Source organism: Tachypleus tridentatus, chromosome 7 (assembly GCF_004210375.1).
Source record: "Tachypleus tridentatus isolate NWPU-2018 chromosome 7, ASM421037v1, whole genome shotgun sequence".
Lineage (NCBI taxonomy): Eukaryota > Metazoa > Arthropoda > Merostomata > Xiphosura > Limulidae > Tachypleus > Tachypleus tridentatus.
The window spans coordinates 100,440,765-100,456,497 of record NC_134831.1 but is presented as its reverse complement, the minus strand read 5'-3'; the positions used below and the strand labels follow the sequence as shown (position 1 = coordinate 100,456,497).

The window sequence follows — 15,733 nt, the reverse complement described above, 5'->3', positions numbered from 1 at the left end:
CAGAGATCAGATCAAGATGTTAAAACATATTGTATGACTGTGAACATTACACAAGAGTAGCTCAGTAGATATTGTGTTTCTGTACTCAGAATGAATAATGAAGGTGATAGTAGCTCACTATCAAGATGATAGTGCATCTTATAACCATGTTCAAATGTATATATGTTTGTAATATGATTTTACTCAGGTACGATATTATATGTTATTACAGTACATTCATGAAAGTATCAATTTATTCTGGTCTTTGTGATATTTTGTTTCCAGAAACTTCTGTTATTTGATTCCAATTCCTTTTTGTAGGAGTTTTATAAACAGACATTGTCATCAGATGTGCAGCGAGTGAATGAAAAGTTTGAAGAAGCAGACAAAAACTACGTTCATGTGCAACAAAGGTAGAGTAGGCTTTTTTACAACAAGTGGTCCCCTTACAATCACAAAATGTCTCAGAACTCATGTTTGTTTTTGTTTAATTCTAAAACATTCTGTGGAGATTAGTGTGATAAAAAAGCTATTGAGAAGTTTTGTACAACATTAAATTAAGAAAACAAATATTTAGTTATGTGCGTGTGTATTAAAACAAATTTGAAATGCCACAGGTAAAGCATTAAAATGTAAATGCATGGCTGTTTGTCTGCCTTGATAATATTGACAAATATGGTTAGTTTCATACCCGAGTTCATTTTTAAGAATGTGTAATATTATTGTCACGTGTTGTGTTTTTCTTATGACGTATTAAGCATTACTGCTTGTTACAAGTTGTTTAAGAATCACTTCAGGCTAAGTAATATAAATAGTCTATTGTTACATTTCTTTTGAAGGATCCATGTGGTGATTTATTCCATTTAAAGTAGATTCTTGTTTTAGCTTATACTTTCAACTTCCACTGAAGAGTGAGAACAGACCAATAACATAATTTATAAATTTTTATTATATTTGCCTTTAATTAACCTGATATATTGCCTGATGTAATGTTAATGAAAGTTTTATTTTAATATCTGCTCTGTTTGTCGTTACATTGTTACATTTCTTCCACTCTGAAGTAATGCCTGAATAAAACATGGTGACGGAACTATGCGTATGTGACCAAATAGTAGTAAGTTTCAAAGATATTGATAAATCCATGTGTTTGGTTAAACAATAGTCAGTTTAAAAGACTGAGCAATAAATCCATGTGCTTGTTTGGTCAGGATAAGTGAAAAGTAAATTATAAATTATATATACACAGACACTGAGAAAGACATATGTAGTCAGGGTAAGTGGAAAGTAAATTATAAATTATATATACATACACACTGAGAAATAAATATGTAGTCAGGATAAGTGAAAAGTACATTATAAATTATATATACACATACACAGAGAAATAAATATGTAGTCAGGATAAGTGAAAAGTACATTATAAATTATATATATACACACACAGAGAAATAAATATGTAGTCAGGATAAGTGAAAAGTACATTATAAATTATATACACATACACACAGAGAAATAAATATGTAGTCAGGATAAGTGAAAAGTACATTATAAATTATATACACATACACACTGAGAAATAAATATGTAGTCAGGGAAAGTGAAAATTACATTATAAATTATATATATACACACACAGAGAAATAAATATGTAGTCAGGATAAGTGAAAAGTACATTATAAATTATATACACACACACACACACAGAGAAATAAATATGTAGTCAGGATAAGTGAAAAGTACATTAAATTATATACACATACACACTGAGAAATAAATATGTAGTCAGGGTAAGTGAAAATTACATTATAAATTATATATATACACACACAGAGAAATAAATGTGTAGTCAGGATAAGTGAAAAGTACATTATAAATTATATACACACACACACAGAGAAATAAATATGTAGTCAGGATAAGTGAAAAGTACATTAAATTATATACACATACACACTGAGAAATAAATATGTAGTCAGGGTAAGTGAAAATTACATTATAAATTATATATACACATACACACAGAAATAACTATGTAGTCAGGATAAGTGAAAAGTACATTATAAATTATATATACACATACACACAGAAATAACTATGTAGTCAGGATAAGTGAAAAGTACATTATAAATTATATATACATACACACAGAGAAATAAATATGTAGTCAGGATAAGTGAAAAGTACATTATAAATTATATATACACACAGAGAAATAAATATGTAGTCAGGATAAGTGAAAAGTACATTATAAATTATATATACACATACACACAGAGAAATAAATATGTAGTCAGGATATGTGAAAAGTACATTATAAATTATATATACATACACACACAGAAATAACTATGTAGTCAGGATAAGTGAAAAGTAAATTATAAATTTTACCCACTACTCTCTTTCTCACATTCTTTACACATTTTGTTCTGAGAGTTCTTTACAACCTCCCTGTGGCCATTTACACCCTTGTGCAAATTAATTGAAACAAGACAAAATTACAATTTTTTTCAGTTTTTCGCATTTTATTTCTGAGAATCCAAAAATTACTCACAAATTAATACATGATATGACCGCCTTTATTTTTCAGAAGATCGTTAGTCCACTTTGGTATCGAGTCCACGAGTTGACTGCAATCTTTACTAATTTTTGGATCGCGGTACCACACCTCAATTATGGTCTCAACTAGCTTATCTTTCATAGTACAGTCTTTTCCTTGAAGTCTTTCTTTACAAATTGCCCAAAGATTTTCAATAGGATTTATGTCCGGAGAGTTTCCAGGCCAGTTCAGCACCTTTATTCGCATTGTACTCATAAAATTCTTCACAAGTTTTGATGTGTGGCACAGAGCCAGATCTTGCTGAAAAATGCCAGATCCATCAGGAAATCTCTTTTTCAATTCTGGAATGACTCTTCTCTGCAAAACTTCGATTTACTGTGGTCCTTGCATCATACCTTCTACGATATGTAAGCCTCCGACACCATAGTAGCTGAAAAAGCCCCAAAACATCTTCAAGGGAAGTTTTACGAACTGATTGATGTGAGATTCTCAAAGTTTCTCACCTGGATATCTGCGAACATGCAGACTTCTTTGAATCTGTACGAAGAAATGAGTCTCGTCACTGAATAACATCTTCCTCAATTGTTCTTGCGTCCAGTTCTTGTAGTCCCCCAGTGGCTCAGCAGTATGTCTGCGGACTTGCAATGCTAAAATCTGGGTTTTGATACCTGTGGTGAGCAGGGCACAGATAGCCCATTGTGTAGCTTTGTACTTAATTCAAAAACAACAACAACCAGTTCTTGTATTTTTGACCCCATTGATACTGTGTTTTCTTCACTGAGTTGGTAAGAAGTTGTTTTTTGACTGGTCTCCTTGCCCTTCTAACACAATTTCGAATGGCGTAATATTCCTCAAAATTTCATCATATATCCCAAAAATAGATCGACCATACTGCAAAACACAGCTAATGATGCCTTCTGTGTGAAAAAATGACTATTAAAGGAAATCAGCGGGTCCAGCGAGCCTACACCGGCCACCATGCTGAAAATATTGTAAAATGAGCATTTGTTTCAATTAATTTGCACAAGGGTGTAATAACATCTGCTAGATTGTAAGGAGGACTGATTAGTTTTGTTCTCCTCTTCTCTCTTTTCTTTCCAGGATCCCTTATCTCTTCTTTCTTTCACTGTATTCCACTCTGTAACAAATGTTGCCAAGACAGGTGTATTTTATCAATTTAATTCTGCACCATCACCAAATTTAACTATTTTCTTCTGATTGCAACAGGCTTTGCAGAAATTAAGTGTTCCATAAGACCATGTAGGTGTTCACCAGATAGCATTACCATTTTCTGTTGGACTGCCCCTCATGGGCAATGAGTGAAGATAAAGGGTATCTTACCCATCGCTTCCAATCATTGTATTGAATAAACTGGGAATAGTTTGCTTTTAAAAAGTTACGGAACTTGATTTACCTATTGCACTATTCCTCAGGTCTACCCAGTGCATCTCCTTCCCAGATTCTACAAGTGGAGATAGTCCTAATCACACTGTTTTTAGTTACTGGAGTGGTGGACAGAGGCTTTACCTTCAGTGTTTGAGAGAATTTTTCCACTCTTGAAAAAAAGGACAAAGTTGGAAGCTCTCCTCTTCAAGCATTTACACGTTTTTCTTTGATGTCAGTAGGAAAGGCACAAACCTTCACAGGAGCACACTTGTAATAACACTTAAGATTTGATGTTAGGCAATTTGATTAGGGTGTGTCTGGCTCTTCTTTTTTATCACTGCCAATTTATTATATTGTTTATAGAAGGAGGTCCATTATCTCCTTATAATTCTGAATGTAGGGTGGTCCCATCCTGAATCTTTGGTTGAGCAAGGTGTTCCACATTCTCTACATAATTCTGGGAGCAAGCAGAATGTTCCATGATTACTTGGTTGGAGAATAAGAATAAATGCTTATACTTCCAGACAAGATTAGTTTTATTCCTTTGGTTGATTAAGGAGTACACTTTTCCATCATTTTGAGTTCTTCAGACTTCTTCAGGTGGAGGACAAAGTGTGTCTGCTTCAGTGTTGCTTACTTACTCATTGTGATTACAGTGATTTGAAATGTATCTCTCTATTGTTACAGGTTGGAATCCAATCAAATGTATATCTGTATATTTTATGTTGCAGTCCAATTATCCAACATTGGTTATAGAGACCAAGATCCCCTTACTTCCAACCCAAAGCTTTGGAACCTCAACTGTCTGGTTGGGATTGCCCTGTAATGATGATTATTCATGTTCTGTTACACCCATGATAAAGGAACTAAGTTCTGAGTGAAGACCATATCTGTGCTGGATGTAGTGTGATTTTCTCACTTGCATACCACTCTTTGTACGTTCCTGTTCTATGCAGATGTTTTCTGTATGGATAATGCCCTCACTGGACCTTCTACCTTCTCAGTGAGGGATTCAAGCTATAAGTGTCAGTGAATGGTAAGTTTTGTTTACCTTCTCAGTGAGGGATTGAAGCTATAAGTGTCAGTGAATGGTAAGTTTTGTTCACCTTCTCAGTGAGGGATTTAAGCTATAAGTGTCAGTGAATCTTAAGTTATGTTTACCTTCTCAGTGAGGGATTTAAGCTATAAGTGTCAGTGAATGGTAAGTTTTGTTCACCTTCTCAGTGAGGGATTTAGGCTATAAGTGTCAGTGAATGGAAAGTTATGTTTACCTTCTCAGTGAGGGATTCAAGCTATAAGTGTCATTGAATGGTAAGTTATGTTTACCCTCTCAGTGAGGGATTCAAGCTATAAGTGTCAGTGAATCTTAAGTTATGTTTACCTTCTCAGTGAGGGATTCAAGCTATAAGTGTCAGTGAATGGTAAGCTATGTTTACCTTCTCAGTGAGGGATTCAAGCTATAAGTGTCAGTGAATCTTAAGTTATGTTTACCTTCTCAGTGAGGGATTTCAGCTATAAGTGTCAGTGAATGGTAAGTTATGTTTACCTTCTCAGTGAGGGATTCAAGCTATAAGTGTCAGTGAATGGTAAGTTATGTTTCAACATCTTAAATTGAAGATGTATTTCCAATCATATTTATCTCTGTTGGCACTCTGACCCTTCCCTCGCTTTAAGAGCTGGTATTAGTCACTGGGATGGTTTAAGTCTGGGAAAAGTGGTTACATTATGTGAGTGAAGTACTTGTATATAGTACCTAGACAGAGGGCACATTGATGTAGATGGGGAGTGCTGCAAGGTTAAAAATTGCTAAGGGCATTGAAATGTGGTATAAAATACTTGAGCTAATGAAACCAATGCTTAGATGGGCAAAGTGAAAGTTGAGGAATAGCTATATGTATTGAGGTAAGTTTTATTGGAAACACATTTTCAGTGTAGGAAAATGTAAACTTCCAACAACTGGAACCCTTATTAACCAAGTGCTTTAAAAAGGTAGACCTTTCTTCTTCAGAGAACAACTTAAAATTGGATTTGAGCTCCAGTACTTCAAAAACTAAAATTAGAATAATTACCTTTTAAAACGAAGCTCTCATAGTGTCAGAAAACATACTGGCTGTGTGTGTTCCAATTTGTCTACTGATAGAGACTGTCCAGCACACATACTTTGTCACTTTCTCTCACGATATAGCAACAGGCACTGTGTGACTAATCTGGCTCAAAAGCAGATGTCAGAGCATTAAAAAGATGATTTTTGTCATATATATATATATATATATATGATTCATGTATACAGTGTACAATGAAAATTGCTTTTTGTGAATTATTTGTATTGGCAGCATGACGTGCAAAGCATTATCAAACTCAAAGCTATTAATACTGTAGATCAGTTAAAAACATAATAATTTATTAAGATAATTATTTTTTAAAGTTGTTTTAATTTTACAGTTTTGTGTATGGTGCCCAGCTAGTTTTGTTTTTCTCACTGCTTAACTTAAAGGAAGTTTTTCACTTGTTTTCTCTCAGAAAAGTGTGGTCAGTCATTTTGGTACTAATATAAGTAGTTTCAAATAATTAGTATTGAATATATTTTCTGTATTTAAAGTAGAAATTAGATGTTAAATATGAAATATTTACTCTGACATCTGACAAATTTCGGTAGAGCTCTGACATTGTAACATTTACATCACAGTTATTATCTGATGTTCCACAACCTGCTTTTTAGGTTGTTTTCTTGTTTTTCAGTGTCATTATTTTGATTTACTATGAGGCCTTGCATGTAAAAATACAAAAAACAACAACAACATTGAACAGGCCCAAGATTGCATTCTGAAGATGACTGCTAGGGGTATTAAAACTTCAATATAAATGAAGTACAGAACAACATTTAGACCTTCTAGGCCATCTTCAGGTTAACAAAGAGAAGCTCTAAGTTGGTTATGTGTGAAAATTCATTCTATAAATAGCTTAATGTGAAAATAGACAAACTTGAATTTATTAAGTAACTTCCTTCTGACAGTAGGTATATCATTAGCAGTAATAAAAATAAACTGATTTATCATCAAAACCATTAAATTACACATATCCTGATAAAAAAAATGTTAAAAATAATACACTGAAATTGTGAAGTCAAAAGCTTCAAATTTTTGGTTTCTTTGCCTTTATCCACTTTGTATTCTTGCTTATTTTATTGTTAATGGTATCAGGAGATATGTCTGGCTTCATTGCAATGGCTTTTTTATGGGTCTGAGGATTTTATTTTCTAGCCATAGTTTTAACTTAGCTGATAAGGTCATTTGGCTTGATTGGTTTGGATGAGGTTTAGAAACTGGCTGTTGTCTTAAATTCTATACTATGTTAATTTTTTCAGCTTTCATTCAGAACATTGAAGATTTTGTCCTTCAAACTGTAGTCTGTCCTATGGTTCTGTATTGTTTATCAATCTCTTTGTACAAATATAGCTCTTTGTGATCACATAGTACTCCAGCCATCAGGAAGTGTTGTAAAAATATAGCTCTTTGTGATCACATAGTACTCCAGCCATCAGTGAAGTGTTGTACAAATATAGCTCTTTCTGATCACATAGTACTCCAGCCATCAGTGAAGTTTTGAAGAAATAGAGCTCTTTGGAAATTGTGATCACATAGTACTCCAGTCATCAGTGAAGTTTTGTACAAATATAGCTCTTTGGAAATTGTGATGACACAGTACTCCAGCCATCAGTGAAGTTTTGAACAAATATACCTCTTTGGAAATTGTTATCTCACAATACTCCAGCCATCAGTGAAGTTTTGTACAAATATAGCTCTTTGGAAATTGTTATCACATAGTACTCCAGCCATCAATGAAGTTTTGTACAAATATAGCTCTTTGGAAATTGTTATCACATAGTACTCCAGCCATCAGTGATGTTTTGAACAAATATAGTTCTTTGGAAATTGTTATCACATAGTACTCCAGCCATCAATGAAGTTTTGAACAAATATAGCTCTTTGGAAATTGTTATCACATAGTACTCCAGTCATCAGTGAAGTTTTATACAAATATAGCTCTTTGGAAATTGTGATGACATAGTACTCCAGCCATCAGTGAAGTTTTGTACAAATATAGCTCTTTGGAAATTGTTATCTCACAATACTCCAGCCATCAGTGAAGTTTTGTAGAAATATAGCTCTTTGGAAATTGTTATTACATGGTACTCCAGTCATCAGTGAAGTTTTGTACAAATATAGCTCTTTGGAAATTGTGATGACACAGTACTCCAGCCATCAGTGAAGTTTTGAACAAATATACCTCTTTGGAAATTGTTATCTCACAATACTCCAGCCATCAGTGAAGTTTTGTACAAATATAGCTCTTTGGAAATTGTTATCACATAGTACTCCAGCCATCAATGAAGTTTTGTACAAATATAGCTCTTTGAAATTGTTATCACATAGTACTCCAGCCATCAGTGATGTTTTGAACAAATATAGTTCTTTGAAATTGTTATCACATAGTACCCAGCCATCAATGAAGTTTTGAACAAATATAGCTCTTTGAAATTGTTATCACATAGTACCCAGTCATCAGTGAAGTTTTATACAAATATAGCTCTTTGAAATTGTGATGACATAGTACTCCAGCCATCAGTGAAGTTTTGTACAAATATAGCTCTTTGGAAATTGTTATCTCACAATACTCCAGCCATCAGTGAAGTTTTGTAGAAATATAGCTCTTTGGAAATTGTTATTACATGGTACTCCAGTCATCAGTGAAGTTTTGAACAAATATAGCTCTTTGGAAATTGTTATCTCACAATACTCCACCCATCAGTGAAGTTTTGTACAAATATAGCTCTTTGGAAATTGTTATCTCACAATACTCCACCCATCAGTGAAGTTTTGTACAAATATAGCTCTTTGGAAATTGTTATTACATGGTACTCCAGTCATCAGTGAAGTTCTGAACATATATAGCTCTTTGGAAATTGTTATCACATTGTACTCCAGCCATCAGTGAAGTTTTGTACAAATATAGCTCTTTGGAAATTGTGATCACATTGTACTCCAGCCATCAGTGATGTTTTGAACAAATATAGCTCTTTGGAAATTGTTATCACATAGTACTCCAGCCATCAGTGAAGTTTTGTACAAATATAGCTCTTTGGAAATTGTTATCACATAGTACTCCAGCCATCAGTGAAGTTTTGTACAAATATAGCTCTTTGGAAATTGTGATCACATTGTACTCCAGCCATCAGTGATGTTTTGAACAAATATAGCTCTTTGGCAATTGTGATCACATTGTACTCCAGCCATCAGTGATGTTTTGAACAAATATAGCTCTTTGGAAATTGTTATCACATAGTACTCCAGCCATCAGTGAAGTTTTGTACGAATATAGCTCTTTGGAAATTGTGATCACATTGTACTCCAGCCATCAGTGATGTTTTGAACAAATATAGCTTTTTGGAAATTGTGATCACATAGTACTCCAGCCATCAGTGATGTTTTGAACAAATATAGCTTTTTGGAAATTGTGATCACATAGTACTCTAGGCATCAGTGAAGTTTTGTACAAATATAGCTCTTTGGCAATTGTGATCACATAGTACTCCAGCCATCAGTGAAGTTTTGTACAAATATAGCTCCTTGGAAATTGTTATCACATAGTACTCCAGTCATCAGTGAAGTTTTGTACAAATATAGCTCTTTGGCAATTGTGATCACATAGTACTTCAGCCATCAGTGAAGTTTTGTACAAATATAGCTCTTTGGCAATTGTGATCACATAGTACTCCAGCCATCAGTGAAGTTTTGTAGAAATATAGCTCTTTGGAAATTGTTATCACACAGTACTCCAGCCATCAGTGAAGTTTTGTACAAATATAGCTCTTTGGAAATTGTGATCACACAGTACTCCAGCCATCAGTGAAGTTTTGTACAAATATAGCTCTTTGGAAATTGTGATCACACAGTACTCCAGCCATCAGTGAAGTTTTGAAAACATTTTATAATCCTCGCTTTTAAATATTGAACAGATATAACTCTATTTATGTGCAAAAATATCTGGTTTGTAGAGGAGCTCCTCTACATAAAATAAATTGTTCTCGACCCATACCAGCTTTTTTTACATATATATTTTTTTTACAAATGGGTTTTCTCATCATCACTGAGATATAACTTTCTTATTTAACTGTAGCTTTAGAATTATCTTGTCATTTGCTGAATGGTATTGGAATACTTTGTGCTGATCTGCAAATGCTTTTCTTTGTAATTTCGTTAATATTTACATATGATCTTTTAATTTTTCAGGTCAGTGGATATTATGGAAATTTTAGATCATCTTAGGAATGGATTTCCAGCTATTGTCTTAGTCAATGCCAATGAATTAGCCTGTGATGTTTGTGCATCTTCAAAGGTGTGTAACTGTTGTTTAAAACTGATATTTGTTTAAAAAATAAAACTACATTTATCAGTTGTATACCACTGTTTTATTCATTTGCTTAAATAACAGTTATCATGTGATTCCAGGGTTTGTTTGATTTTAATGTATTAATATGTTCGATTTCTACACTGTGTGTGTTTTCATAATTACAGAGTTCGTTTTGTTTAGTGTATTAATATGTTTTATTTCTACACTGTGTGTGTTTTCATAATTATGGAGTTCATTTCGTTTAGTGTATTAATATGTTTGATTTCTACACTGTGTGTGTTTTCATAATTACAGAGTTCGTTTTGTTTAGTGTATTAATATGTTTTATTTCTACACTGTGTGTGTTTTCATAATTACACAGTTCGTTTTGTTTAGTGTATTAATATGTTTTATTTCTACACTGTGTGTGTTTTCATAATTACAGAATTCGTTTTGTTTAGTGTATTAATATGTTTTATTTCTACACTGTGTGTGTTTTCATAATTACAGAATTCGTTTTGTTCAGTGTATTAATATGTTTGATTTCTACACTGTGTGTGTTTTCATAATTAAGGAGTTCGTTTTGTTTAGTGTATCAATATGTTTTATTTCTACACTGTGTGTGTTTTCATAATTACAGAGTTCATTTTATTCAGGGTATTAATATGTTTTATTTCTACACTGTGTGTGTGTTTTCATAATTACAGAGTTCGTTTTGTTTAGTGTATTAATATGTTTGATTTCTACACTGTGTGTGTTTTCATAATTACGGAGTTCGTTTTGTTTAATGTATTAATATGTTTGATTTCTACACTGTGTGTGTTTTCATAATTACAGAGTTCGTTGTGTTTAGTGTATCAATATGTTTTATTTCTACACTGTGTGTGTTTTCTTAATTACAGAGTTCGTTTTGTTTAGTGTATTAATATGTTTGATTTCTACACTGTGTGTGTTTTCATAATTACAGAGTTCGTTTTTTTAGTGTATTAATATGTTTTATTTCTACACTGTGTGTGTTTTCATAATTACAGAGTTCGTTTTGTTTAGTGTATTAATATGTTTGATTTATACACTGTGTGTATTTTTATAATTACAGAGTTCGTTTTCTTTAGTGTATTAATATGTTTGATTTCTACACTGTGTGTATTTTTATAATTATGGAGTTCGTTTTGTTTAGTGTATTAATATGTTTTATTTCTACACTGTGTGTGTTTTCATAATTAAGGAGTTCGTTTTGTTCAGTGTATTAATATGTTTTATTTCTACACTGTTTGTGTTTTCATAATTACAGAGTTTGTTTTGTTCAGTGTATTAATATGTTTTATTTCTACACTGTGTGTGTTTTCATAATTAAGGAGTTCGTTTTGTTCAGTGTATTAATATGTTTTATTTCTACACTGTGTGTGTTTTCATAATTACAGAGTTCGTTTTGTTCAGTGTATTAATATGTTTGATTTCTACACTGTGTGTGTTTTCATAATTATGGAGTTTGTTTTGTTTCGTGTATTAATATGTTTGATTTCTACACTGTGTGTTTTCATAATTGTGGAGTTCGTTTAGTTTAGTGTATTAATATGTTTGATTTCTACACTGTGTGTTTTCATAATTATGGAGTTCGTTTAGTTTAGTGTATTAATATGTTTTATTTCTACACTGTGTGTGTTTTCATAATTAGAGAGTTCATTTTGTTTAGTGTATTAATATGTTTTATTTCTACATTGTGTGTGTCTTCATAATTATGGAGTTCGTTTTGTTCAGTGTATTAATATGTTTTATTTTTACACTGTGTGTTTTCATAATTACAGAGTTCGTTTTGTTCAGTGTATTAATATGTTTTATTTCTACACTGTGTGTGTTTTCATAATTACAGAGTTCGTTTTGTTCAGTGTATTAATATGTGTCATTTCTACACTGTGTGTGTTTTCATAATTAGAGTTCGTTTTGTTCAGTGTATTAATATGTTTTATTTCTACACTGTGTGTGTTTTCATAATTACAGAGTTCGTTTTGTTCAGTGTATTAATATGTTTTATTTCTACACTCTGTGTGTTTTCATAATTACAGAGTTCATTTTGTTTAGTGTATCAATATGTTTTATTTCTACACTGTGTGTTTTCATAATTATGGAGTTCGTTTTGTTTAGTGTATTAATATGTTTTATTTCTACACTGTCTGTGTTTTCATAATTATGGAGTTCGTTTTGTTCAGTGTATTAATATGTTTTATTTCTACACTGTGTGTGTTTTCATAATTACAGAGTTCGTTTTGTTTAGTGTATCAATATGTTTTATTTCTACACTGTGTGTGTTTTCATAATTACAGAGTTCATTTTGTTCAGTGTATTAATATGTTTTATTTCTACACTGTGTGTGTTTTCATAATTACAGAGTTCGTTTTGTTTAGTGTATCAATATGTTTTATTTCTACACTGTGTGTTTTCATAATTATGGAGTTCGCTTTTGTTTAGTGTATTAATATGTTTTATTTCTACACTGTCTGTGTTTTCATAATTATGGAGTTCGTTTTGTTCAGTGTATTAATATGTTTTATTTCTACACTGTGTGTGTTTTCATAATTACAGAGTTCATTTTGTTCAGTGTATTAATATGTTTTATTTCTACACTGTGTGTGTTTTCATAATTACAGAGTTCGTTTTGTTTAGTGTATCAATATGTTTTATTTCTACACTGTGTGTTTCATAATTAAGGAGTTCGCTTTGTTTAGTGTATTAATGTTTGATTTCTACACTGTGTGTATTTTTATAATTACAGAGTTCATTTTGTTTAGTGTATTAATATGTTTGATTTCTACACTGTGTGTGTTTTCATAATTATGGAGTTCATTTTGTTCAGTGTATTAATATTTTATTTCTACACTGTGTGTGTTTTCATAATTAAGGAGTTCATTTTGTTTAGTGTATTAATATGTTTTATTTCTACACTGTGTGTGTTTCATAATTAAGGAGTTCGCTTTCTTTAGTGTATTAATATGTTTTATTTCTACACTGTGTGTGTTTTCATAATTACAGAGTTCATTTTGTTTAGTGTATTAATGTTTGATTTCTACACTGTGTGTGTTTTCATAATTATGGAGTTCGCTTTGTTTAGTGTATTAATATGTTTTATTTCTACACTGTGTGTGTTTTCATAATTACAGAGTTCGCTTTGTTTAGTGTATTAATATGTTTTATTTCTACACTGTGTGTTTTCATAATTATGGAGTTCGCTTTGTTCAGTGTATTAATATGTGTTATTTCTACACTGTGTGTGTTTCATAATTACAGAGTTCGCTTTGTTTAGTGTATTAATATGTTTGATTTCTACACTGTGTGTGTTTTCATAATTATGGAGTTCGCTTTGTTTAGTGTATTAATATGTTTTATTTCTACACTGTGTGTGTTTTCATAATTAAGGAGTTCTTTTTGTTTAGTGTATTAATGTTTTATTTCTACACTGTGTGTGTTTTCATAGTTACAGAGTTAATTTTGTTCAGTGTATTAATGTTTTATTTCTACACTGTGTGTGTTTTCATAATTAAGGAGCTCATTTTCTTTAGTGTATTAATATGTTTGATTTCTACACTGTGTGTGTTTTCATAATTAAGGAGTTCGTTTTGTTCAGTGTATTAATATGTGTTATTTCTACACTGTGTGTGTTTTCATAATTAGAGAGTTCAATTTGTTTAGTGTATTAATATGTTTTATTTCTACACTGTGTGTGTTTTCATAATTACAGAGTTCGCTTTGTTTAGTGTATCAATATGTTTTATTTCTACACTGTGTGTTTTTCATAATTAAGGAGTTCGTTTTGTTTAGTGTATTAATATGTTTGATTTCTACACTGTGTGTATTTTTATAATTACAGAGTTCATTTTGTTTAGTGTATTAATATGTTTGATTTCTACACTGTGTGTGTTTTCATAATTATGGAGTTCATTTTGTTCAGTGTATTAATATTTTATTTCTACACTGTGTGTGTTTTCATAATTAAGGAGTTCTGCTTTGTTTAGTGTATTAATGTTTTATTTCTACACTGTGTGTGTTTTCATAATTAAGGAGTTCTGCTTTGTTTAGTGTATTAATATGTTTTATTTCTACACTGTGTGTGTTTCATAATTACAGAGTTCATTTTGTTTAGTGTATTAATGTTTGATTTCTACACTGTGTGTGTTTTCATAATTATGGAGTTCGCTTTGTTTAGTGTATTAATATGTTTTATTTCTACACTGTGTGTGTTTTCATAATTACAGAGTTCGCTTTGTTTAGTGTATTAATATGTTTTATTTCTACACTGTGTGTTTTCATAATTATGGAGTTCGCTTTGTTCAGTGTATTAATATGTGTTATTTCTACACTGTGTGTGTTTTCATAATTACAGAGTTCGTTTTGTTTAGTGTATTAATATGTTTGATTTCTACACTGTGTGTGTTTTCATAATTATGGAGTTCGTTTTGTTTAGTGTATTAATATGTTTTATTTCTACATTGTGTGTGTCTTCATAATTATGGAGTTCGTTTTGTTCAGTGTATTAATATGTTTTATTTTTACACTGTGTGTTTTTCATAATTACAGAGTCTGTTTTGTTCAGTGTATTAATATGTTTTATTTCTACACTGTGTGTGTTTTCATAATTACAGAGTTCGTTTTGTTCAGTGTATTAATATGTGTTATTTCTACACTGTGTGTGTTTTCATAATTACAGAGTTCGTTTTGTTCAGTGTATTAATATGTTTTATTTCTACACTGTGTGTGTTTTCATAATTACAGAGTTCGTTTTGTTTAGTGTATCAATATGTTTTATTTCTACACTGTGTGTTTTCATAATTATGGAGTTCGTTTTGTTTAGTGTATTAATATGTTTTATTTCTACACTGTCTGTGTTTTCATAATTATGGAGTTCGTTTTGTTCAGTGTATTAATATGTTTTATTTCTACACTGTGTGTGTTTTCATAATTACAGAGTTCGTTTTGTTTAGTGTATCAATATGTTTTATTTCTACACTGTGTGTGTTTTCATAATTACAGAGTTCATTTTGTTCAGTGTATTAATATGTTTTATTTTTACACTGTGTGTGTTTTCATAATTACAGAGTTCGTTTTGTTTAGTGTATCAATATGTTTTATTTCTACACTGTGTGTTTTCATAATTAAGGAGTTCGTTTTGTTTAGTGTATTAATGTTTGATTTCTACACTGTGTGTATTTTTATAATTACAGAGTTCATTTTGTTTAGTGTATTAATATGTTTGATTTCTACACTGTGTGTGTTTTCATAATTATGGAGTTCATTTTGTTCAGTGTATTAATATTTTATTTCTACACTGTGTGTGTTTTCATAATTAAGGAGTTCATTTTGTTTAGTGTATTAATATGTTTTATTTCTACACTGTGTGTGTTTTCATAATTAAGGAGTTCGTTTTCTTTA

General features: G+C 31.3%; 1 protein-coding gene across 8 annotated transcripts in view; it reads left to right on the top strand.

The window, feature by feature from the left end:
• Positions 1 to 15,733, top strand: part of LOC143256292 (protein GUCD1-like) — a 58,336-nt gene that overhangs the window by 22,204 nt on the left and 20,399 nt on the right. For all 8 annotated transcript variants that reach the window (XR_013031230.1, XR_013031229.1, XM_076513345.1 and 5 more), the window contains 2 exons: positions 301 to 392; positions 10,213 to 10,318. Coding sequence is in view for 6 of the 8 variants with exons in the window: in XM_076513345.1 (XP_076369460.1) it covers positions 301 to 392; positions 10,213 to 10,318 (198 nt within the window). In the remaining 2 variants the exon portion in view is untranslated. The remainder of the gene's footprint in view (positions 1 to 300; positions 393 to 10,212; positions 10,319 to 15,733) is intronic.